Below are 25,420 nucleotides of genomic sequence, written 5' to 3'. Positions count from 1 at the left end.
AGCCCATATATAACCCTCAAATCCCTGTGACCCACAAGCCCCTCTCTGACCCAGCTTGGCCTTGTGCCTGTTAACTCTGTCCTCGCTACAACCCTTCAGGAGTTGTCACCTCCATTTCACAGCAATCAGGGCTGAGCAACAGTCTGCCTGTGCACAGAGCCAAGCAGCAGTGAGGGTTAGGGGAAAATACAGAGAGATGGCCTGAGCTTATTCTGGGCTGGGCACCCACCTGGCATCAGTCCCTCCTTTCTCCAGATCTCAGTTCCCTAACCTGTAAACTGGGGACCATTTTTGCCCTTCACTGACAGGACCAAGGGACTCAGAAGGCCAAGGCGGATGCAGCCAGATGTGGAGGTAGAGGGCACAAAGGGGCAGGCGAGGGAAAGGCTACGTAAAGTGGGGTGCACTCTGGAGCCCATGTGCCCAAGGAGAAGGTATGCAGATAGGTCAGAATCAGGGCTCCAGGACATGTGTGTATGTGTACATGTACATATAGACACACTGTAATGGCCATCTAAGTGAAGCCTTAAGTTTTTGTTTTAATAGTACTTCCTGTACTATTCAACTTTTTTATACCCATGTGTATTTTTTACTTTTTTATTCTTAAAGATTTTATTTAGAGAGAGGGGAAGGGAGAGAGAAAAACATCAATGTGTAGTTGCCTCTTGCATGCCCGCTACCAGGAACCTGGCCTGTAACCCAGGCATGTGCCCTGACTAGTAATTGAACCAGTGACCCTTTGGTTCACAGGCCAGCACTCAATCCACTGAGCCACACCAGTGACGGTTGTGTTTTTCACTTTTATTTTGCTTAAATGTCAACAGGTATCTAGACAGTGCAATTATGGTCCATGTGTCCTTTGTTTTTTATACTTTTCTATAAGAAAAAATGATTTTAAAAATAAATTCCCTCTTTAGTGTGGGCTGAATTCAGGGACTCACTTCCAAGGAACAGGGCAAGAAAAGAAGACAACAGCCTGCTGTGGGGACACCCTGCTGTACCCAACCTTAGCCAGGTGGTCAAAGTCAACCTTAGGATGATGTCCTGTGTGTGCTGGGGACACTAGATGGGATATGACCAAAAGGGCACCTCACTTTGATGTTCTCTTCCCCCAAACCCCTAACCCCAGTATAATCATGAGAAAACAAGCCAGATTAGGGAAAATGTCACAAAATGCCCCCTAAACTGTCATGGTCATGAAAAACAAGGAAAGACTTAAAGTGCTCCAGATTATAAAGGACTAAGGAGATATGATGACTAAATGCCATGTGGGGGCCTGGGTTGGATCCTGAACACATAAGGATGTCAGTGAAAAACCTGATGAGACTGGCATGCAGTCTGGCATGTAGTTGGTGGGAATGCACACATCAATTTCTTGGTTTTAACATAAAAACGTGCAGGGTGCTGGGTGAAGGGTAGATGGGAACTCTCTATACCATCTTTGCAACTTTTCTGTAAACCCCAAATGATTCCAAATGAAAATTTTAAATATGAAGAATGAACGTGGGAGTCATTTAATAATAATTATCACATACATAGTAACAGCTTACATCAGAGACATTGCATACAGTCTCATTGGACTGTATGTAGTTTACCAAAACTGTAAATGCCATGCCCTTTGACCCAGTAATTCTACTCCAAAAAAGGATAATCCAAAAAATATTCATAAAGAGGCAAGTATGTATAGTTGCACTACTTGCAATTAGAAAATGAAAGTAACCTCAACATCGGTTACTAAGTTATGGAGAATGTGCCTTGGGAGAACCAGAGCACAGGGTTAGAAGGGAGAAGCCAGCTCCAACTCCCTAGGAGGCCTGTTCATGCTGTGATCTCTGTGTTTTCACCTTATCTGCAGCTTGTCCACAGTGGTTATCTCTGGCGGGGCCTGCTAGGACCTGGCAGGGACATAGAGGAGCAAGAGGGGACATGGGGGTTTAGGAGGCAGTGGACCAGCTCCTCAGAGGGGCACGCCAGGTAGCACATGTCCTATTCTGCCATCTGCCTTATGTCAGACATTACCATATGGGACCCTGACCATTCAGTTGGTCCTGCCCGTGCCACCCCTTGTCAAGTCGATGTTCCAGCACTATGGCAGCCTTTGGTGACAGAGCATTTTAGAGATTAATGCACACTTTGCACTCTCTTAAGGTATCTGTATTTATTTCCAACATGTGTGAGACTACTTACCATGGTCCAGGGATCCCTCACATACAGGAGCAGCCAAGAGCTCAGCGTGGGACAATGGACATGGCCAGGACACACCGAGCCCCAGGGCAGGCCTAGGCAGAAGGTGGGCATGTGACTGTCCTGCTGGCACACCACACAGGATGCACTAGGCCCTTGCTCAGAGCTGCTGGGAACAGACCCAGGGCCCCAATTCCTTCTCCAGGAAGTGGGAAGGACAGGATCTGGCTCTAACCTAGTGTTCTTGCTTCCTTTCACGTGGGGATTCCCTCGTCAGAGCTCTTGCTCATCCTCACTCCTTGGCTGGCCTGACACCCCTGAAAGCAGAGGCTCACAGAGGCACAAAGAAGATTTCATCTGTCTGGCTCTCAAGGACACCCACAGGCCTGGTCCCTGAGCCACCTCTCACAGGCTCATGCTCCTCTGGCCCCACCTGAGCTGCTGAAGGAGAAACACCCTTCTCAGGATGCCCTCCTTCTCCAACACGGGTCAGAGGGAGCTGTGCGAGGCACACTGACTTTTAGAGAACAGCCTGAACCAGGCCCCGTCCCCTCAGAGTGTCATCTGTGCATACTATGGACACGAACATGGCTGTGGTCTGTGCCCCACCAGTGCCAGGCACTGGGGTGTGTCAGCTCAGAACTCGCTGTCGAACAGAGGCACGCCTGCAGCCCAAGACTGTGAGCACCATAGCAGCCCAAGACCAGAGCCTGTGCAGAGACCCAGAGCTTTGGATCCCCTGTATGTCTCTGGAGGCAGCTTTGCCTGAGACCTCTGCCCTGTAAGTGGGGACAGTGGGGATGGTGAAGCCAGCAGCCCAGGGTTTTCAGGAAGATCAACTTGGCACATGGCAGGAGCTGTGAAATAAAAGGAAGGAGGTTCCTGATGCTGAGCCAGTAACCCCGTCTGATGAATCCCAAAGCCAACAAGCTGGTCCTGCAAACTGACTGTGAGCCAGACAGGTAAGTGCTGCCCAGGGGCAAGGGGAGCCCATACCTTAGGCTGGGTGCTTCAGGGCCTTGAGAGGTGGCACCCACTGGAGGCCTCATCTCAGACGTGGGCCCTGAAGGACCCATGTTTGAGATATGCCAGACCAGGATTGAAGGTTTCAGGAAGCCATGGGCCAGCCTGCTGGGGAAGGGGTTCGTGCTCAGGGGTCTGCTAGGCCCCAGGAGAACACTGCTGACGGGTATGAACACGTGTCCAGAAAAACTTACAAAATGGAGAACTGAAAGTTGGCCCTTCTCCCACGCAGCCTGGCCCATGGGCCATACCAAATGGAAGGGAAAGGGGGCGCATTCTGGGATGTACCACTGGCTTCCCCTATCACTGCCTCTGCATGGTAACCCCAAGTCCAGAGAAAGGCTCAGGACCCTGTGTGGACAGAGCAGTCTCAGCAAACTGCCTCACCAAGGTTAATATCATACACTGAATATTGGGGGAGAGGGGTGCTCACACTTAAATTCTCAGAATCCTTTCTATCACAGAGTGTGTCTTGTGGAACTAGGATTGCATGGACATTGTGCAAGGCATCAACTATTTATTATAAGATGACAATTTTCTCTCAGCTTAATCTATAAATCTAAGCAATCCCACTTGCTACAAAAACAGGGTCAGGGAAGTAGATATGCCGGCCTGAGGCTGAGAAAGAAAAACAACCTGCAGGAGTGAGAAGAGGAGACAGGCCTCCAGACCTCAGTGATGAAGCCAGTGGAGCTCGGACTACCTGGGATGACAGCCTAGAATAACCCACATGCAGGCCAGGGCTCAGCGTGCCATAAAAATGGCACTTCAGTGGGGAAAGATGGCTTCTTCAGAACATGCGGGGCAAATGAATTGGGAAAAAAGCAGTTTGGGTTCCTACCTCACTCCTTCTGAGGAGTACTTTCTACAATTAGACCAAAATTTAAATGTTTTTTTAAAAAAAGAAACCATTACATTTCCAGAAGAAAACATCAAATGTTACATAATCTTGGAGTACAGAAAATATTTCTCAGCATGACCCAAAATGCAGAAGCCACAAATGAAAAAACTAATAATAACTAATAAAAACTTTAAATGCCTGGCAAAAAATAAATCTTAAAGACAAAAACAATCCAAGTCAAAGACAAAATGACAGATCGGGAAAAAACACTTTTAACAGACAATGGGCTAATTGCCTTACTATTGAAAGTGTGCCTAGAAAAGAGTAACACCAACAACCCAACAGAAAAATGGCAAAGAATATGAAATACAAACAGGTTTTAAATATGGGCATGTTTATAATAAATACAGATCTTTCCAGTTTCAAAACTGTAGAAATGATCAACATAAAAAAATAAATCTGCTCTGGCTGGTGTGGCTCAAGTGGATTGAATGCCAGCCTGCGTGCGAACCAAGAGGTGGCCAGTTCAGTTCCCTGTTGGGGCATATGCCTGGGTTGCAGGCTAGGTCAGGTCCCATTTCTCTCCCTCTCTTCCTCTCTGTCTAAAATAAATAAAATCTTTAAAAAAGTAAATCTGACAAAAGCATTGAGATCCACTATACTTCTAGGAAACACGAATAAAGCTACAATGAGACACTATTTTATGCCTACCAGCTTGGCAAGATCAAGTAATTGAAAATACCAGCCCCTTCCTTTTTTGGGAGGGGGACAATTTGGTACAACCCGCTAAGAGATTATGTACCCAGTTAGAGATGTATGGAAAGCCTTTTCATCCTGGGACTTCTGCACCAAGAAATTCGGTCCACAGAAATATTCCTACTTGGCTACAAGTATAGTCAACCTAGCATTGCTTGCTACAATACTGGAAAGAACCTAAATTTCAACCAACAGGAAACAGGATAAATACACAGTACTAATAAAATATGGTACAGCCATTAAAACAAATGAGTTCATAGAAAACACTTTCCAAAGAGGGATCACGTGAACGACGAATGACATTTTCTACAAATGCATTAGATATACATGCATAGACTTTCTTTGTCGATACATGAGAAACTGGTTTATTTCTGCCCCAGGAGAGGGGGAAAGAGGCCATGGAGGTTCGAGATGGGAATGACACCAAGTTTTCACCCGACACCTTTCATACTCTGAATTTTTCACTCTGTGCATCTGAAAACATTTTTGTTCAGTGTAAGCAGTTGCTTTGAACTTGCTGTTTTGCGGGGTCCTGACTCTCAGTAAATCTACATTCTGATAGGATGAAAAGACAACATGCTCTGTGACAAGTGCAGCGCCAGGGCTCAGTGGGAGCGTAGGGCTGAGAGGGTCAGGAGGAGGGTTGCTTTGGAGAAGCAAGCAGCTGAAGAGGCTGACAGGAAGTCAGGCTTGTTGAAAAGTTATCTCCGCTGGTGTCCTCGACAGAAGACCAGGGCTTAGTGAGGATTAATGTCAGGCTCAAAGACCAGTCTTTGCAAATGTCCTAGGGTGCGAAGGGCAACCTAGAGCTAGGGTCACAGAGGTTCTCAGATCTAATGAGTACACATCTCACGTTCAGTCTGGCTTCTAAAAATGCCCCATATTATCAAAAATGACTCTAGACTCCCAGCCAGAGGGGTCTGCGGAGCTCGGGAGGGACGAAGGCAGTAGCAGCTTCCCCGCACCACTCCCAGGCCAGGGCACTTTCCAGTGATAGACAGGTGGTAAGGGGCTCCATAGGCTCAAGGACTGGGTTGCCCAGAGAGGCCAGGATAGTCAGGCAAGCCTGAATGGACGGCAGTGGGAGGGGTCGATAGGAGAGATGTCTATAGCGTGACCCCCGGTGAGTCACCTCCCGTCTGACAGTGACAACTGTAGTACTCTTTATGCGCCTGGCGGGCCATTCCAAGCTCTCTGAGCACCCAAGTCCCTCATTCCCAATTAGGAGCAACACAAAGCTCTGCGGAGCAAAGTACCAGCAGGCCAAACGCAGCCGGACTAACGGAGAGCAATCCACCGCAACCTGATCCCGCTCGGTGTCAACGCTGAGACCGGCGGAGGCGCCGGTACAAGGCGGAACTGCGTGCGGCCCGACCCTGCGGCACCGCGTTCTGCACATAGGGAGGTCGAGGAGAGCGAGGACGGGAGGAAACCGTCGGGAGTAGCAGAAAGGACAGGGGCCGGCAGGGCGGGGTTCGAGCCGCCGCCACTTACCGGCGAGGCAGGGGCCTCCTCCACCATCGGCCGCTTCCGGGAGAGCGCCACACCACTTCCGCTTCCTCCCCGATCGCGCACTTGACGCCAGCTCTCACGGCCGCGCCGCGTCGCCTCTACTCCAGGCTGAGGCACCGCCCCGCCTCTTAAAGGAGTCGCGCAATGCCCGAGGTCTCGGACTAGGGCCTGGGCTGCTCAACCAAGTCCTCCCCCCGCCACAGCCCGGTCTCAACACAAGCTAAGCCGTCGCCCGACCCAGGGGTGGACGATAGGTTACTTGTCCCAGGAAACCCTCTGGGCCTGGGAGTGAGCTCAGCCTGCCCCTGAGGTCGAGAAAGACCCCGGAGTTCAAGGGCACCTCAAGCGAATAGAGCTCAAAGGGCCTGAGGCGTGTTGCAGAAACCCAGCCCCGGGTGGTCCCTTTTCCTGGGGGACACCCCATTAGACCTGCCACTGCCCTCCCCCCTGGCTTTAGCCTCCCCATGTGCAAAGTGACCTGGACCGTCCTCTCAGGACCCTGGAAAGCTGTGTTGGCCCTCTGTGCAGCCCGTCCCCCAGGACAGGCGGGACAGAAGAGCAGCCTTGTGATTGCATCGTCCTTAATCTGCTCTGAGACCGATTGCGCGATATCCTTATCCATCATGGAAACTGAATGGTGCCCCAGAGCAGGACAAGACCAGACCGCTGCGGCAATACCCCTCCCAAGGTTGTCTTTGTAAGAAAAGGAGCACTTCGCTCTCTCAGAAGCCGTGCCCAATCTAGGCAGGGAGGGTCCTGGGTTCAAATGCTGCCCACCCCGCCACCACCACATGCAACCAGTAGCCATAAGGGTGTTCTGGTTGGGACCCTACCTCCTCTTCCACAAGGGAGAGTGACAATGGTACCTGCATTTGTGCTGAACTTTCCTGAGTATTTGGGGGCAAGCCCAACACCCTCTGAGAACTCACTGAGCTCTAGAGAGAGCATACAAGAGCCATGAAAGCAAGAGACCTAAAATTTTAAATCTTTTAATTTTTCACGTTTTCCTTTGTTTTGCTTCCAAAAGGAAAGGAGAGCGTTGCTCTGTCACTTGTACATCGTCCACAGCCCCTGGGCCAGGGCAGCTCCGACCCCACTGCCCGCCAGCTGCCTCGGGGGCCTGGGGCGCCCGGGGGTTCACATGCAGCCCCCGAGGCCAGGGCTGGCGCTTATTGCTGAGATCTGTCCCGGCTTGGCTTGGGGTGCAGTAGCTCCACTAGACGCGCTGGTTGGGCAGCTCCTGGGAGATGAACCGGCGCAGGCGCTCCAGGTACTGGCTGTAAAGCTCAATGTCGTTGTGCCCGGCGCCCTCCACCCACAGCGGCTCCACAGCCTTGGGGCACCGCTCATAGAGTGCCAGCCCGTGCGAGAAGTCGATCACTTCGTCCTCCGTGCCGTGGATGATAAGCACCGGTGATGTGATCTTGGACACTTTCTCGATGCTGCAGGGTGGGCGGCGTCAGGCCTCCACGCCCCGCGCCCGCCGAGGCCCCGCCCCCGCCCAGGTCCCCAGGGCCTCCCAGCGCTCACTTGGGGAACGCATCGAAGCAGTAGGTCTTCTTGGTGTCTGGGAAGGCGACGCGCATGCCGGAGGTGAGTGGGGAGTGCAGCACCACCGCGGCACACTCGTAGCGCGAGGCGAGGTCCACAGTGGGCACTGTGCCGATGCTCTGCCCGTACAGGACGATGCTGTCCGGACTGATGCCGTACCTGGCGGCAGGTCAGGGTCAGCGGCAACCGCAAGACGTGCCTCCTACAGCCCGCCCTCCTTGGGCAATTAGGTTCCCCATTCTCCTTGGACAGCCTATAGGCAACTAGGCTAGTCCCAGGGACCCTCCCCTGCCCCCCAAAAGAGGCGTCCACTTAGTAGGGAAGTAAGGCCCTGGGCAGGCGTTTCGACAGCCGCCCCCTATCGACCCTCCCCCACTGCATTGCACTGGAGCCCCAGGTCACCTAGCTCTACCCTGAGTTTCTCCAACAGGATCTACTTTGTCATGCGTGGGGAATGCACCTGGTGAGGGTCCTACAAAGGCTGCTGCAGGCAGTGTAGCCCTGGGGCCTCTCCTGCCCCTCCTGGTCACCCAGTCAACCCCCAACCCTACACACTTGACCAGGGCCACACCCAGATTCAGCTTTGGGTTTCTCCTGTCCTTGCTGTTGTAGATTAGATCATCCTTCCTGGTATTGGGGTGGGGGTGGAGGAGATTTGAAAGGGAGGGGCGTTGTCTTTCTCTGTACATCTGTACCCCTTACCTCTTTGCTATGGGAAATTGAGGCAGCTGTTCCCATGTCTCACTCCTTGGTGTCCCCCATGACCCATTAGGTGCTTAGTACACAATGGTAAGAAAAACATCCACTGCTGTGGGGAGGTGGATGGGTGCTAACTCTTTCTCCCGGCACCTTCTCTACATAGCAGCCAAGTCCTGTGCCTTTTTCCTTGGCACCAACTCCTACCATCAGGCCTCAGCCCGAGCTCCTTCCCTTACCCTGCCACCTCTCCACATGCCTCTGCTAGGGTTTCCCCACAGCCTAGCTAATCCAGCTCCAAACCACCGACATACTTGTTCCTGACCACATAGGGACCTAATCACCACCCTCCCCATGCAGATGGCCTCCAAGGCTCTCCAACCCACCTGACCCCAATCCCAAAGGGACACCTTCTTCCTGGTGGATAGGAGCCAGGACAGTTCTGTACATCACCTGGGAAACACACCTGGGAAGCCAGACTCCACCTCCCAGTCTGCAGGGGTATTCCCACCTGTCCTTGTCCTGGTAGCACTCCATGTTAACCCCGGCCTACCCCAGGCCTCAGGGATGCCACCTGGCCCTGTGCCTACCACCCTGGCCACTCCTCCCTAGCCTGCTCCCAGGTTCCCATGGCCACTCATCACTGTGCTGAGCGCCAGCCCAACTCTATCACCCAGCTCCAAGTAGGGATCCCCAGCATCCCCTGCACATCTACACCTGGGTAAACTCAACAGGTGTCAGATGGAGCAGCTCTTCTCCCCCAGGTCTCCCCAGCCCCAGGCACTGCTTAGGCCCAAGCCTTCTTGCTGCCTCTAAGCTGTTGGAGCTGAGTGACCAGGACTCAGGAAGTCAATGCTGGTGACAGGACAGACGGACAATGGACAGAGCTCAGAGCCTTCACTCCACAGCAGGGTGTGATTCTGCCAGCAAGCCCCAGCGTGAGCAGGAAGGCCTGAGGCAGCCAAGGGCAGGCACGTACCTATACCACACCACCCAAGACAAGTCCCTGGTGCCAGGGGACCCTGTTCCCAGGGACTGCCCAGTGCACCATGGGCCCCATCTCCCCAGGGCAGGCTGACTTTGATCCCTGAAGGAGAGGGTCTGGCTGGTAATCAGGCAAGGCTGAGGTGGGGCATCCCCCAGCAGTGGGAAGGGCTCCACCTCCAGGAGGGCCAGGGTTGGCCTTCTAGAACAGTGCTGGGCACAGGGCAGCATGCTGCAAATGCTGGCTCAGAAACTGTGAATGTGCTTCAGTGAGTACTAGGGAGGGAGGAGCTGCCCAGTATCTAGATGACCAGGACGGTGGAGGTCCTGAGTCAAACATGTGGGTATGTCCTCTACTCACTGACCTCCCACCGGCCACCAGAGCTCTGCTGGGCACCAAGGGGCCCAAAAGAACCCTCTAGGCCTAGAGCAGCCCCACCCTCACCCCGTCCCCAGGATGAGGCCAAGCTCCCCAGCCACAAGTGCCTTATAGGCCCATCCCCAGAACCCAAATGCAGTGTAGCCCAGCCCCACCCAGTAACCCATGTGCTCCCTCAACCTTGGGATTCCCACAGTTCATTCACACAACCCTCACATTCTACTTCCTGGGCCCAAGTCCTCTGCCTACCACTCCCTCCGGGGGGAACCTCCACTCCCCTGTGGACAGCCCCAGCCCGCCCCCACCCCTGCCCAGGGAGGTTTGAGGACTGCCCGTACACCAAGCATGCCTGTTACCATGCTGAGGGGACATGGGTCAAGCCTCACCTTCTGGACCACTGAGGCTGCTGAGGGCTCCTCTCCAGCACGGCCACCCACTGGGACCTGGCCCAGGCTTCCTCCCTCTCCAAGGAGGCTGGCCCAAGTCCCAGGTGGGCACCTTCCAACCCTCCCTGCTTCAGAGGGTCTAGTTCCCTCAAGGGGACAATCCAGGTTGACCAAGTCCCCAGCACACAGCTCACCTAGTGCGCAGGGCCTGCCAGGCAGCATCAATGTCGGCGTAGAGGTTCTTCTCGGAGGGCCTGCCCGAGCTGACACCATAGCCCGAGTAGTCATAGGAGAAGATATTACAGTTGATGCGTGTGCCCAGGCCAATGTAGAAACTGCTCATCTGGCCCAGGTCCACCGCATTTCCATGCGAGAAGAGGACTGTATACCTGAGGGGGTGGGGGGAGACAGGTCAGAGGGCAAAGGAGGGAGGGGGCTACCCCAACCCAGGAAGGGACAGGAACACTGACAAGGGGGATAGGCTGCCTGTGCCACAAAGTGGCCCAGCTCCTCCTGCTTATGTGCTCTCAGGCAGGGGACAGCCAGCGAAGCCTAGGCTTCCCCTCTGTGAAAGGGGGCACTGGGACCATTGGTCACATTCTAAGTACAGGGTGGGCCCAGCCATCTCTCCTTGGGTGTTCCTTTTGGAGGGATTCGAACAGCCCCTGAGGATGTCAGGCACATGGGATGGCTGCTCAGGGCTTTCCTGGAGAATGAGACAGCTTCTCCATTGGCAGGGTTATGCCCTCTCTTCCAGACAGCTGGCCCCCCTCCTGCTTCACAAGCACATAAAGCCAACCCTGCTCACAGTGGTGTGGGTCTCCCTCTCCTGCAGAAAATGACCTTGGCACTCATTCCAGCCCTGTGTCTCATTGCGGTCCTGCCAAGCTGCTGCTAGCAGGGCCTGCCCAGGTCCTGACAACAGCAGGCAACCTGGTGTCTCCAGGCCGATAAGGCTCCTGGAGTTCCCTTCCTCCAACACCACTGGGTCTCAGGCTCCCTACTCCCACCATGCCAGACTGGCCCAGAGGAAAATTGAGAGTTCACCCTTTGGACTTCGACCTGGAATCAAAACCTGCCTGGTCTGAGGCAGAAGCACCTGGAAGGTCTGCCTCTGCCCCACCCCTCAGGCTCAGGGAAGAGCTCTGCTCGCAGGTCCTGAGGTGCCCAGTTAATGGGGAGCCAGACTGAGCATGAGTCACTAGCTGGCCTCGGGTACCAAGACTTCACCGAGCATCTGAGAGACCACGCTCCTTGTTGAGCAGGTTCTGTGACACAGCCACTTGAAGCGACTTCCCTGAGCCCTGGGGTCTTCATCTGCAAGACTGGGTGCTGAGAGGCCCCCTCAGAGCTGTGCATGGAAGAGCACACAGCATTAAGGGCCCAGGGGACTGGACAGAGGCCGTCAACAAAGTGAAGCCCACCCTTAGAGGCTCTAATCTGCCAGCCCTTGGCAAGAAGAATCCCCAGGCACCCCCTGGGCTTTCATCCCGCTCTGGCCCTCCAGGGCCCCTGAGGATGAACACAAGATACTCCCCAGATTCTGACCCCTCCATTCTTCCAGCCTCCAGGTCTGTCCAAGTTGAGTCTTTGAAGCTAACCTGGCTCCGGGCACACAGCGCACATACATGCAGGCAATGCGGTTGCCACGGCTGCTCTTGGTCAGGAAGACCTCAACAGTGTCCAGCTCGCGCTGGCTGTACTGGAAATCAGAGCGCTCCATCAGGTGGAGCTTCCAGCGCCCAGGGGTGCCTGTGGAGGTCCGCAGGGTCCCCGTGGGGGTGGTCCCGACCCCACCAGGCCTAGGTTCAGGCTCAGGCACCAGCGAGTAGGTGGGCTCTGGAGGCAGGAAGGCGAGCTTGGCGGCAATGCGACCAGGGCAGGGTGGGCAGCAGAAGAGGCAGCACAGCTCAGTCACGGACAGGCCGTTCATGGTGGGCACCAGGCCCCAGGGCAGGCCTCACTTAGCAGGGGAGGGGTGGAGATGCTCCAAGATATGGGCGGGGAGGGGCAACCCCCAGCCACTGCCCCAGACAAGAGCCCTGTTAGGAGGCAGCAGCCCAGCCCCATCGCGGTCCAAGCCGAGCCCTCGGGAGCCTTGCAGCCTCACATCTCCATGTTGTGCACAGGGAAGCCCTGCAAAGAACAGAGACGTGTGAGATCCCCCAGGATACCACCAGAGGCAGGACTCAATCTCGCAAGGCCCAAGGCTCTTGGCCTTCCTCAAAGCCCAGTCCACCTTTTCCTGCTCAGGCTACTCCATCTTCTGCCCCATGGACCTGTAAGCCCAGCTTGCCCTCTGGGGGGACCACATAACTCCCAAAAGCTGACCTGTCCCCACCTGCTACCACCCTTCCTCAGCTTGCGGTCAACAACTCTTGCCCTTTAAGCCCATTTGTCATTCTGGTCATGGCCTGATGTTTCTGCTGGGCAAGCAAACCCCTGGTCCACCCTAGCTCTCCTCCCCTCTGCTCTGGGCCCAGGTAAACCCTGTCACCACCACCCCCATGCTGCTGTCTAAAAAGCTGGCCCACACTCTCCCCCCTGCCCATCTCCATGCTATCCTTGAAGGATCCAACTGCCACCCTGAGGTGACACAAAGCAGCCAAGGACCAGAGGGACCCAAGAGCACGCTGACGGGGCTGGGCCCACCTCAGGACATGCAGCAGGCCTGTGATGTCCAGAGACAGAGGAGCTAAGGCAGAGGAAACACAACAAACAAAGGCTCTGGGAACAAAAGCAGGATACATCTCAGGCTAAAAGCTGAACAATGGCTCTCCCCTGTGCTGGGTGCCAAGCCCAGGGAACAGGCTGCTGAGGGTGTTGGGGTCATGGGAGCTGGGGCTCCTCCTCCAGCTCTGCCAACTTCGGGGTCTGGGACCTTGGGCAAGTGGATTACCCTCCCAGGGCCTCAGTTTCCTCATCCATCAACAAAGACACCACTCACCTCACAGGGCTAGTAAATGAGATGAGGGGTTTAGTGGTGGGCAGCAGGGGATGTGGCTCAGAGCAGAAGCTCAAATGTTCTTCCTCTTAGCAGAGCGTTGTAAAACACTGTATTAAATTGACTATGACTAAATTGCCAAAGCAAGCACCATCATATACAGAGCTACCAACAGAGAGACTAGGAAAACATAGGTTTGAGGAAACCTGACCACTTACACGTTCCCTACAGAGTGGACCAAGGGAGGGAGACACACATCACTCAGCTTTAGCAGCAGAGTACCTTGGCACATTCAATTCTGAAGCCACAGCATTTGAAAACCACTGGGCCGTGGACATGCGAATTCAGAGTTCAGAGAAGTGTGAGGTCCAGAACACCTGATCCTTCTAGACCTGTGACCTGAGAATAAGGGCTGAAAAGAGCCACATCCAGCTGTCTCCCGGATTCAAGGCAGAGAGGAGTGAGAGAGCTGCAAATGCCAAGGTGGAGACGTGGACGGCTTCCAGGAGTCCCTGAACTCCCAGGCAGGATGCACACTTTATGTGCAAGTACAAGGAGAAGGTTTATTGTACTGGTTCCCAGATGAAGGAGAGTTTACCCTCACCAGGGACACTTGCCAATGTCTAGAAACATTTTTGGTTATGATGATTGGGGAAGGGAGCTCCTGGAATTGAGAGGGTAGAGGCCAGGGATGCTGCTTAATACCCCACAGGGCAACCCTCATGAAAGAATTATCTGTCCCCAAATGTCAACCAACATATTCTCAGAAAGGTCCTAGCCCCAACAGGTGATAGTCTGCTGGTACAAGGGGGAACTAAAGTGTCTGAAGTCTGGGCGGCACTGTGAAAACTGGTTTTGAGAGGAAGACCTGGCTGAGAGCCGGGGGGCAACCCTGAGGCTGAAGGGGCACACCAAGATGGCCAAGCCTCACTGATCAAGCCAGAAACCTGGATGTGGTCCTTGACTCCTCCCTGCTGGCTCTTCCTCTCTCTGTAACTGCCACCTGGTCCCCTCCTCTGTCATCACCTAGACTTCAGCAGTCTCTTTCCTTGCTGGTCCTCCCTTAGCCACCATTAGTCCAGGCCATTCTTCCCCACACCTTTCAGCAGCTGAGAGATCTTTTCACAACACAAAGCTGATTACACCACCTCCCTTTTGGGATGTCCCAGTGGCCTCCCACTATTTTCAGGACAGAGATCAAAACCCTTGCCAGAGCTTGCCAGGTCAGCGGTCATCTGGTACCCCCGCTCCCCCTCACTCTCCAGAGACGAGGCCGAGCCCATGCAGTTCCCCTTCTGGGGAGCCCCTCCACAATCTCATTTAATGGTCCTTGCCCTTGTCCTTTCCACCATTCAGATCTCATTTCAGTGCCGTCAGAGAGGCCTTCCAAACCTGGTCAGGTCCCCCAACCCTGGCACCCACCATGCTCTCATGGTTCCAGGTTCCAACCAAAGAAAAACTCCACAAAGGCAGGACCACTATCTGTTTTTACTCAATAAACAATGGCTGAACTAATGGGCAAATGACAGGGGAAAAGAAGAAACAGGAAAGCTAGAGTCCTTGAGGTTTGACAGAGAAGGGGATAGTCTCTTCTCAGGCAAATGGAGCAGGACCTCCTGCACATCATTTATGGGTGTCATTGAGTGTGCCCCAAGAGCCAGGCCTCAGACTGGGCAGTGCACAGTCAGGTGACTTGCTCAGTGGGCACACACCCCTGGCACCCAAAGCCCCAGTGATTCCAACGACAAGCATGTACTGAGCACCCTGCCACCAGGCCCCATATGGGCTGGAGGTGTTAAGACCAACAAGGAACCAAAGCAATTGCAATACCATAGGACAGCCCAAATACAGATGACTCTCATGGCACCTCACCCAGCCAGTCAGGATGGGAAAGCTACCTGGAAGAAGGTGCAGTCTGAAAAGTAGAGAGAAATTGGCCAAGTGACAGGGATAGGACAGAGGGAAGAGCGTGAGCAAAACCCCAGAGGGGAGAGCGCGTTCCAGGGACTGCGGGTTCTGGCTAGAGCCGACACTGGAAGAAGAGGCAAGCAGAGGAACCCCGGAGGCCAGGGTCGGGCCCCGCCTATGATCCCAGCTGCAGAGATTGGACTTTATCCTGGGGAAGACAGGGAGCCCCGGAGGAGTCCTGGGCCGGGGTTAGGGGCTGTGGGTGTTCCTTGAACGCGAGCGGAGGCCGGGAAACCAGCAAAGGGGCAGAGGCGTCTGGGAGACGTTTAGGAAGCAGGGCTCGGCTACAGGCTGCTGCGGCGGCGGACCCGGATTTTGGGCTGGGGGCCGCTTCCGGGGCAGGGGCAGAGTCCGAGGCTCGGGCTGCGTATTCCCGGAAAGCCGGGGTCACATCCCAGGAGAGTGGGCGTTCACCCCACCACGTCCGACGGCTGAATGGAGGAGGGGGAAAGAGGTGGGGGCCGCGTCACAGGAGAGTGGGCGCCCACCCCACGTCGGAGGGCTGTAGGGGGAAGAGCACTCGGCAGGAGTCGAGGATGCTGGCCTGCGGTCCTCGCCCCTGGTCCGGGGTCCCTCCGGTCGGCACCCCGGCCGCGCCTGGAGTGCGGGGTCTCGGGGTCGTCCGGCCGGGCTGTCCCGGCCTCGCGGCCGGGCCCGGCTCCCCAAACGGCCAGGCGCCGCAACGAGGCCGCCCCACGCCGCCGCACCCGCTCCTGTCAGGCACTCACCGCCGCGGCCCGCGCACCCCAGTCCCGGGGCCGCACTCCATGGTTCCCAGCCGTCAGCCCGTGCGTCCGCCCGTCCCTCGGCGCCACTGCCCGGCCTTCTGCGCCGCCGCCGTCGCCGCCGCTCCCCCGCGGACGGAAGTCAGCCTCTCTCTCGCCACCGCCCCGGAAGTGACGCGAAGGCCCGCGCAGAGGCTGGCGGGGCTCTAGGTTCCAGCTTTGATTTTGAGGAAGCGAGTGTCCTTATCTTTCATTCCTTCTTTTACTCACTCCTGTGCCAGGACTAAGGGGGGGGCGAATGAAGCAAGGTTGTGCAGGTGCAAGGTCTGATTCTGCCTTTATTTAAAATGATATTTTGGCCCTGATCGGCGTGGCTCGGCTGGTTGGGCCTCGTCCAGCAAAGCAGGTCCAATTCCCAGACAGGGCACACGCCTGGGTCTCGGTTCCACGGGGCTGGGGCTCATGGGAGAGGCAACCAATCTCCCTCACATTGATGTTTTTCACCCTGTCTTTGTCCCTCCCTTCCCGCCTCTCTAAAAAGACATAAAATATTTTTTAAAAGTCATATTTTGTTCCTCCTGGGTTCTTTTGCACGTTTCATCTTTTTAAATATTGCATGAAAATACTATGAATTCTAGTGGCTGAGTGTTTGGAGTTCCTTAAATTTTGTGCCTAAGGCAAGTGCCTCGCTCTCGTTACGCCACTCCCTCCCAGCCCTGCTCACATTTCAGGGAGAGGATAAGAGCTGAGAACGACATAAGGGATATGGCTGAAGATGACTAGGGTGGCCAAGGCAGGCCTTTCTAAGAAGGTAACAGTGACAGAGGCAGGAGGGTTGCAGAGGCCAACAGGGCCCAGGGCAAGACTGAATTAGTTGGACACTCTCGCCCTTCCAGGCCTCCTGCCTTTGTATGTGCGTTTCCCCTTGCCTGCATCCCTTTCCAGCTCAAAATGCTCCATCCCCAGCAGGCAGTCCCTACCCCACCCTCATCCGTGCTCCTTCCCAAGGACTCTAATCTTTAGCTACATTAACAGAGATAAGCTTGAGGCTCTGGGCTTCCTAGTTAGCCCTGCCCCAATCAGCTGCCTGGAGAGGACCCAGGCTCAGGAGTGAACACTGCCCAGGGCTGGTTTCCTCTGGTTCCCAGCTCTGGCCTCCTGACCTGGACTCAGCTGCCACACTGGCCTCGCCAGATTCTATTCCTACCTCAAGGCTTTGCATAAGGTGCACCTCATGCTGGGAGTGCCCTGTCCTCAGATAGCCACATGGCTGGTTTCTCACCTTCAGGCATGCTGTCACATGTCACCTCTTCATTGAGCCCTCCCTGACCACCCACCTCCAGCCAAATTCTCTACTACGCTCACGCTCATCCCATCACACTATTTCTTACATCACTTTATTGAGTTGTTTCCTTATCATCTGTCTTCCCCATATTATATCCACTTCCCAGGGAAGGGACCCAGGCTTTCATCTGCCATGTTCCCAGCTTTCACCCATGTTGTCTGATGAATTGAAGAAGGCATAACAAATGGGAAAAAATAATTCCCAACACAGAGGATGACTTCTGTGAGGGTGGGGAGAGTCTAAATGAGCCTTTGCCACCAAGCACAGACTTCAGGCCATTCCTCACTCTCTGGTTGACTTGAGACACAATCTCTGGAAAATAACTTGGTCACAAGAATCAACGGTCTTAAAAGCACTCCAACTAGGGAACCATGAATTCCAGCCCTTAGCTCTTCGATATGGAACCATTAGCCCCACATGGGTACTTACTAAATTTAAATGAATTGATTAAAAGTCAATAAAATTTGCCCTGGTTGGTGTGGATCAGTGGATTGAGCGCAGGCCTGTCAACCAAAGGATTGCCCGTTCAATTCCAAGCCAGGGCACATGCCTGGGTTGCGGGCCAGGTCCCCGGTGTGGGGGGAGGTGCACAAGAAGCAACCACACATTGACGTTTCTCTCCCTCTTTCTCCCTCCCTCCCCCTCTGTCTAAAAATAAATAAATAAAATCTTTTTTTTTTATAAAGGCAATAACATTTTAAATGTAGTTCTTCGGTTACAATAGTCTCAAGTGCTCAAGAGCCACGTGGGACTGGCAGCTCCCATACTGAATGGCATAGATGGAGAACATGTCCATCAACTGGAAAGTTCCAGAAGCACCAGTCTACACAGTGAGCTCCACCAAGAAAAGCATCTGTGTCTATTTTTTTCCTGTTGTGTCCCCAGTACCCAAGTCAGGACTTAGCATTCAGTAGATGCTCAATAAATGTTGATGGAAGGAGAGAAGGAAGGAAGGGAAGAATTCTCCTTCTAAAGATCTAAGTAAACAATATGAAAGACAGCAAAGTTTGTCCATAGATGTCCTTCCCTGCATTAATTATAATAGTGAGAAAAAAGAAGAGTATCCTCAAAGTGCAGCCAGAGGAGACTGGATATAAAGATTACAGTCAGCCAGGAGTGCTCACCTTCTCTGTGAATGCCCTCACCTTTTCCTTCCCTCTCTCATTCCCTGCAGGCCCGTTACCTTTGCCTTTCCCTGTCCTAAACGCCAAGGGTCATTCTTTTGTCTGTAACTTGTTTCCTGAGCCAAAACGGCCCAGCTGGCTCACTTCTACTACGTCTGTAGTTTCCTAAATAAATTTTCTCTTATAATTTGGAGGAAAAAAAGATTATGATCAACCCTTGATAGAAAAGAGTGCAGCCCTGAGGTATGGAGATCAATACAATACAAGGCTGTTCGTTCTGTTTTTTCAAAATGGTTTTATTTTATTTATGTTTTTATAGGAAATATATTTACATGGTTCAAAGTTCAAAGTATCTAAAAAGCTGAGCAGCCCTGACCAGATAGCTCAATTGGTTAGAGCATTGTCCTGATATACCAAGGTTGTGAGTTCGATTTCGGGTCAGGGCACATACAAGAAAGAAACCAATGAATGCATAAACAAGTGGGACAACAAATCGATGTCCCTCTCTCCTCTTTCGATCTCTTATCTCTCCCTTTTTCTCTCTCTAAAATCAGTTTTAAAAAATTAAAAGGCTGAGCAAAAGAGGTCTTTCCTCTTCATCTGTTCCCCAGAAAGGAGACAACCCCGTCGCAAGGCTCCCAATATTGTCAGTAGCTTCTGACTCAGTGCTGAGAAACCAGGCATCTTGTGCAACTGCACAACATCTAAGTGGCCAGAGAAGAGACCCTTCCACCTTTTAAACTTTGTTTTTGTTAAACCCACATAATAGCTTTCAATAAACACCATGGAGACAGTTCACTTTTTCTGCCTTGGCCCATCTGCAGTCCTCTCAGAAATCCCTAGAGCTGACCCACCGCTTGCACACTCAGTCCTCTTTTGTTGGACATGAAGGTTGATTCCCTCTCTGGCCAGAACAGAAATAGCATGTGAGCCTTTTCACCCTGAGGGCAGAGACCTGGAGGGGTGGCCTCGAGGAATGGATGATTCCTGGAAGCAGAGGCTTCTACAGAGAAGGTCCACCCAGCTGCATCCAGGAAACAAAGCAGTCATAGGTTCCCTGCTACTCCGTCCCAAGAAAAACACCACATGGGAACAATAGCCATGGGTAGATGAATGGATAAACAAAATCTGGTCCATCTATACAGTGGAATATTATTTAGCCTTAAAAAGGATGGGCACATTCTGACACCCTCTACAATGTGGATGAACATTTTTTTAAGCATTGACTTTTTTTTCAATTTTTTACTTACTAATTTTAGAAAGAGAGGAAAGGAGAGGGAGAGAGAAAGGAAGAAACATTAATTTGTTGTCCCACTAATTGATGCATTAATTGGTTGATTCTTGCATGTCCCTGACTGGGAATCAAACTGGCAACCTTGGTGTATCGGGGCAATACTCTAACCAACTGGGCTATCTGGCCAAGGGTATGTGCGTGAATCTTGAGAACAGAACATTAGGCTGAGTGACATAAGCCAGACACAGAAGGACGAATACTGTGTTATTCTGCTCATGGGAGGTCCCTAGAGAAGTCAGGTCCTTAAGAGACAGAAAGCAGATGGTGGGAGCCAGGGGATGGGGATTTAGTGACGAAGTTTCAGATTGGGACGATTCTGGATATGAGAAAGTTCTGGAAATAATGGTAGGGATGGTTGCACAACAATGTGAGTGTATTTAATGCCAACAAGTTGTACACTTAAAATGATTAAGATGGTAAACTTTATTTTTATATGTGTATTTATTGATTTGAGAGAGAGGAATGGGGAGACACACATGAACTTGTTCCACTTACTTATGCATTCATTGGTTTGGGTTTTTTTTTAGATTTTATTTATTTATTTATTTTTAGAGAGAGAGGATGGAAGGGAGAAAGAGAGGGAGAGAAACATCAGTGTATGGTTGCCTCTCATGCGCCCCCCACTGGGGACCCAGTCCACAACCTAGGCATGTGCCCCGACTGGTAATTGAACCAGTGACCCTTTGATTCTCAGGCCAGCACTCAATCCACTGAGCCACACCAGCCAGGGATATTGGTTGATTCTTATACGTGTTCTGACTGGGTATCAAACCCAAAAACTTGTAGTATCAGGATGATGCACTAACCAACTGAGCTACCCAGCCAGGGCAAGATGGTAAATTTTATGTTATGTATATTTCACCATAATAAAGTGAATAAAGTTCATAAAACCATGAGGTCAAGGAAGAGCCCCAGGTGCTTGGGGAAGTGACAGCTTTATGGGCTGAGACCTGTGTAGTCACCCAGGGCTTTGGCCTCAGGAGGGTCCCACCCATGACTTACCGCCCTGTGGCTGCTGTCTTGAAATTCCTAATAATTTTTTAACAATGGGTTCTGTGTTTTCATTTCGAACTGGAATCTGCCAATTATGTGGCCTGTCTTGGTTTGAGGAAAGGACAGAGAAGCCCAAAGTCAGGGTCTGGGACCCTGGGGCTGGTGGAGAAGCACCTCAACATGCAAGGTGTCTGCCCCACCCCAAGGGGAGAGAGTGAGACCCAGTCAGGAAATGGGCTCCTGACAGAGCCAGGAAGGAAGTGGGGAGGGGCTCCTAAAATAGTAGCAGTTGCTAGCTGATTGGGTGGGGGGTGGGGATGGGAGGTTGGACAGGAGTGAGCCAGCCCCAGAAGGCATGGGGGGCTTTCCTAAGGAATTCCCTTCTTCAAACTAGCCCCTTTCCCATCTACACAGCTAGAAATAATGTCTAAAAAAATTAAATTATAACTTAACAGACTGTAGTGTGCACAAATCCTATTTGCACAACTCAATTAAACTGCACACATACAGGTAAAACCATGGGTACAATAAAAAGTCCAGTGAATGCTGGGCATTAGGAGGAGGGATGAGTAGGCAGAGCACAAAATATTTTTAGGACAGTGAAAATGTTCTGCAGGATAGTATAATGACAGACACATGTCATCATACATTTGTTCAAACCCATAGAACATACAATACTAAGAGTGAACCCCCAATGTAAACTATGGATATTAGATGGTAATGACGTGTCAGTTGTAGGTGCATCCTTGAAACAAATGTCCCACTCTGTTGGGGGAAAGTTATTAATGGGGGAGTCTGTGTGTGTATTGGAGCAGGGGTATATGGGAAATCTCTATAGCTTCCTCCCAATTTGCTGTGAACTTAAAACTGCTAAAAAAAACATCATTTACAAAAGTTAGCTCTTTTTGTGGGGACTTAGATGTATTCGGCTGCCTCAAGATGAAGCTGAACATCTCTTTCCCAGCCACTGGCTGCCAGACTCATTGAAGTGGATGATGAACACAGACTTTGTACCTTTCATGCGAAGCGTATGGTCACAGAAGTTGCTGCTGATGCTCTGCATGAAGAGTGGAAGGGTCATGTGGTTTAAATCACTGGTGAGAATGACAAACAAGGTTTCCCCCATGAAGCAGGGTGTCTTGACCCATGGCCATGTCAGCCTGCTGCTGAGCAAGGAGTATTCCTGCTACAGACAAAGGAGGACCGGAGAGCGAAAGCGCAAATCAGTTCAGGGTGGCATTGTGGCTGGCAATCTCCATGTTCTCAATTTGGTCATTGAAATCAAAGGGCAGAAAGATATTCCTGGTCTCACTGACACTACTGTGCTTTTTCGCCTGGGGCCCAAAGGAGCTGGCAGAATCTGCAAACATTTCAACCTCTCTAAAGAAGCTGATGTCCGGAATGTGTTGTGAGAAACAAGGAAAGATAAGAAACCTAGAACCAAAACACCTAAGTTTCAGCATCCTGTTACTCCATGCATCCTACAATACCAATTTCGGCATATTGCCCTGAAGAAACAAGGTACTAAGAAAAATAAGGAAGAGGCTGCAGAGTATGCTAAACTTTTGGCAAAGAGAATGGAGTCCAAAGAAAAGCGCCAGAAACAGATTGCCAAGAGACATAGGCTGTCCTCTCTGAGAGCTTCTACCTTTAAGTCTGAGCCCAGCCAAAAGCGAGGTCTTCTAAAAGTTACAAATAAGAAGATGCATAAAAAAAAAAAATTACACACACATATATACAAACCTGTGGATTGTAATCCACTTCCAACCCCCAACCTCACCCCAGAGCCTCCTTCCTATCCTGTCCTATTCCCTTCCCTTAAGAGGTGATTACTGGTTGATTTCTATCACTGTTGATTCATTTTGCCCAGTTTTTTACTTTCTGTGCATAAAGTCATACAGTGTGCTTACTTTTGTGTTGCTACTTTCACACATCAGGCCCATGTGTGTAGCAGTCATTCACCTTTTTCATTGCTGCATTGTATTCCATTGTATAAATGTACCACTTTTCTTGATGCATTCTGCAGATGGACAATCGGGTTGTTTACAGTTTGGGGCTATTACGAACAAAGTTGCTGTGACCATTCATAAATCTTTTACTAGGCACAAATACTCATTTCATTGGGTGTTGTATTAGTTTGCTGGGACTGGTATAACACAGTAAGATAGATGGAGTGGCTTCAACAGCAATCACTGGTTTTCTTCTAGTGCTAGAGGCAGGAAGTTTGAGATCAAGGTTTCAGCAGGGCTGGTTTTTCCTGAGTTCTCTCTCCTTAGCATGTAGATAGCCATCTTCTCCCTGTGCCTTCACAAGGTCTTCTCCTATACAAGCCTGTGTTCTAATCTCCTCTTTATATAAGGACATCAGTCATGTTGGATTAAGACCCAAAGCAATGATTTCATTTTATCTTAATCACCACTTTAAAGACCCTATCTCCCAATACAGTCACATCCTGAAGACCTAATGGTTAGGGCTCCAATGTATGACTTGCGGAGGACACAATCCAGTCCATAGCAGGTGCCTATCTTTTCAGGAGCTGATTAGCTGGGTTGTAGAATATACACAAGTTTAGCTTTAGTGGAAACTGCAAAAAGGTTTCCGAAGTGGCTGAGCCCTCTGGCTTCACCTCCTCTATATGTTCCAGTGCTCCCCCCAATTTTCCCTGTGGGATCTTCCTGGTTTGCATATGCCCAGCCAGGGCCTGCCTCAGGACCTTTGCATGGGCTGTTCCCTCTGCCTGGAATGCTCTTCCCACAGACAATCTCTCATCATTCAGGCTCAGGGAAAGTGTCACCTCTGTGGAGATATCTTCCCTGACCACTCCATTTACCATAGCCATTTGGTCTCCCTGAAGGTATTCCATTGGAAATGATCTCATCTTTATTTTATTTTACTTGGTGCCCAGTAACCATGCAATAATGATCATCTCTTCAACATCCAAGCCACCAGGGAAATGCTAACCAGAACCATGGTACATGGCACTGCATCCCCACTAGGGGCTGTACTCAAAAAGATAGGCAACAAGCATTGGGGAGGATGTGGAGACACCAAAACCCTCACATGAGGTAAGGGGAGTGTAAGAGGCAGCTGCTTTCAGAAGCAGTGTAGCAGCTCCTCAAAAAGTTTAACAGAGTTACCATCTGGTCCAAGAAGACCTTCACTGAAGGTCCCACACTATGGTTAGCATATCTGCTTGGCTCTAGGGTTGAGCAGCATCCCTGGGTCCCATCCACTCAATGCCAGGAGTACCCCCAGCAATGACGACCACAGATGACCCTAGACATTGCAAATGTGGGGGAACAAAGTCACTGCTACCCCCAAGGCCTGGTCCTCAAACTTGAGCATGCACCGGAGTCTCCTGAGGGCCAGGTCCAGCCCGAGTTTCTGATTCAGCGGGTTTGGGGTGAGGCCCAAGAACTTGTTAAAGGAACCCAGGTGCTGTTGGAGCCTGTTTGGAGCCCCACTGCTAATGCACCGCCCCTGCCACACAGGAACCTGGAGCCTGGCTCTGGTCTCTTGGACTCCAAGGGGCCAGGGACAGTGGCTGTGGCTGTTTTGGTAAGCACTGAACAGCAGCTGCTTACCCTGCCTGAAGCCAAGGATTTGGCCATGCCGCCTTTGGCCAGTAGGTGGCTGCAGTGACTGTTGGATATTTGGAGGGTCCAGGAAGAAGGGTGGTAGGTCGAGGGAGCAGGGGATGCATGGGCAATGCCATCTGTCTCACCAAAATAATAACAACAACAATAACAACATTGTCTGTTCACATGCACCAGATGCTCACTCTTGGCCAGGCAGTGGGGGATCCACAGTGAACAAAATTTCTAGCCTTCGTGGAGCAGACATTCTAGATAAATACCACCAAGTAATAATAAGTAGTGGGAAGACAATAAAATAAAAGGTGGGCCAGGAGAGAACAGGACTGCTGGAGAGGGGGGCTCCCCTCACACCTCAGGCCTACATGGCCAGTGGCTAGGGCTTTAAGGAGAATTGGTTGTGAAACTGTGTGCCTGTGGGGTGCATTTCTAGACCCCTGACCCGTGAAGGCTGCAGCACTTTTACTGTCCTATAGAGCTGTTGTAAGTACTAAATGAAATGATGTAAAATGACCCACAAAGCGAAAGGGTCCCTTTGCTTTGTGAGTCAATGCCCAATCAATTGAGCCACACTAGTCAGGACTAGGCATTGTTTTTAATGACATGCCAATCAGAGAGCACTGCCAATTTTTAAAACTAATCAGCAAACAGGTGTCCTTTTAGACCTGGAGTTTTCTCTTAGCAGTGGGGTTAAACCAGGGTTTTCCAGCCTCTACACTGTGGACATTCGGGGCCAATTCTGTTTGTGGAGAGTGTACTGTGTACTGCAGGGTATGGAATGGCATCCCTGGCATCCAGGTTTTGACTCCATTTGGTGCCAGGTACACCTCCCAGTCACAACCATAAATGTCCCCAGACACATTTCCCAGTGCCCCTTTGAGGTGGGGTGGGACAGCTATCTGTGGTTGAAAATCACTGGTTTAAACCCGTTTAACTAGAATCAGTAACTGGATTTGCTCGTAAAATGAGCATGGTTTGTTCAGGAGAGTCAAGAGGTCCCCTTCACCCAATGTACAGGTGGGAAAACGGAGGCCAGGCGTTAGCCAAGGACCCAGACCAGAGTTGGAAGCTGATTCCATCCACTAGCCAGCCCCTGAAGAACTATGTGGAGACAGCAAATTG

The 25,420-nt window shown here is 51.7% G+C and overlaps 1 protein-coding gene and 1 pseudogene across 2 annotated transcripts; one reads left to right on the top strand and one right to left on the bottom strand.

Annotated features, from left to right (window-relative positions):
- Window positions 1–7,310: 7,310 nt before the first annotated feature.
- On the bottom strand, window positions 7,311–16,093 carry ABHD17A (abhydrolase domain containing 17A, depalmitoylase). Of its 2 annotated transcripts, none has more exons than XM_054587201.1 (5): window positions 15,953–16,093; window positions 11,914–12,448; window positions 10,507–10,701; window positions 7,847–8,026; window positions 7,311–7,758 (listed from the first exon to the last, which is right to left on the bottom strand). In XM_054587201.1, the coding sequence occupies exons 2-5, from the start codon at window positions 12,243–12,245 to the stop codon at window positions 7,533–7,535; spliced, it is 933 nt and encodes a 310-aa protein (XP_054443176.1). In that variant the 5' UTR covers window positions 12,246–12,448; window positions 15,953–16,093; the 3' UTR covers window positions 7,311–7,532. The 2 variants fall into 2 exon arrangements, with proteins under 2 accessions (XP_054443176.1, XP_054443177.1); XM_054587202.1 differs by having other exon boundaries at window positions 11,941–12,448.
- A 5,551-nt stretch (window positions 16,094–21,644) lies between these two features.
- Window positions 21,645–24,347, top strand: LOC129081289 (40S ribosomal protein S6-like; annotated as a pseudogene).
- The last annotated feature ends 1,073 nt before the right edge of the window (window positions 24,348–25,420 follow it).

Source organism: Pteronotus mesoamericanus, unplaced genomic scaffold, assembly GCF_021234165.1.
Source record: "Pteronotus mesoamericanus isolate MK-2021 breed Mesoamerican mustached bat unplaced genomic scaffold, CSHL_Meso_final contig_1210, whole genome shotgun sequence".
Classification (NCBI taxonomy): Eukaryota; Metazoa; Chordata; class Mammalia; order Chiroptera; family Mormoopidae; genus Pteronotus; species Pteronotus mesoamericanus.
Note: the sequence above shows the minus strand (reverse complement) of the source record. Positions and strands in the feature narration are given on the sequence as shown.

What these genes read in the sequence shown, in the direction of transcription:
- ABHD17A (XM_054587201.1), bottom strand. Translation starts at nt 12,245, where the DNA reads ATGAACGGCCTGTCCGTGACTGAGCTGTGCTGCCTCTTCTGCTGCCCA. An exon ending in CGCTGTGTGCCCGGAGCCAG is followed by an intron (nt 10,702 to 11,913) that starts GTTAGCTTCAAA and finishes CCACCCCCTCAG; the next exon opens with GTATACAGTCCTCTTCTCGC. An exon ending in TGGCAGGCCCTGCGCACTAG is followed by an intron (nt 8,027 to 10,506) that starts GTGAGCTGTGTG and finishes ACCTGCCGCCAG; the next exon opens with GTACGGCATCAGTCCGGACA.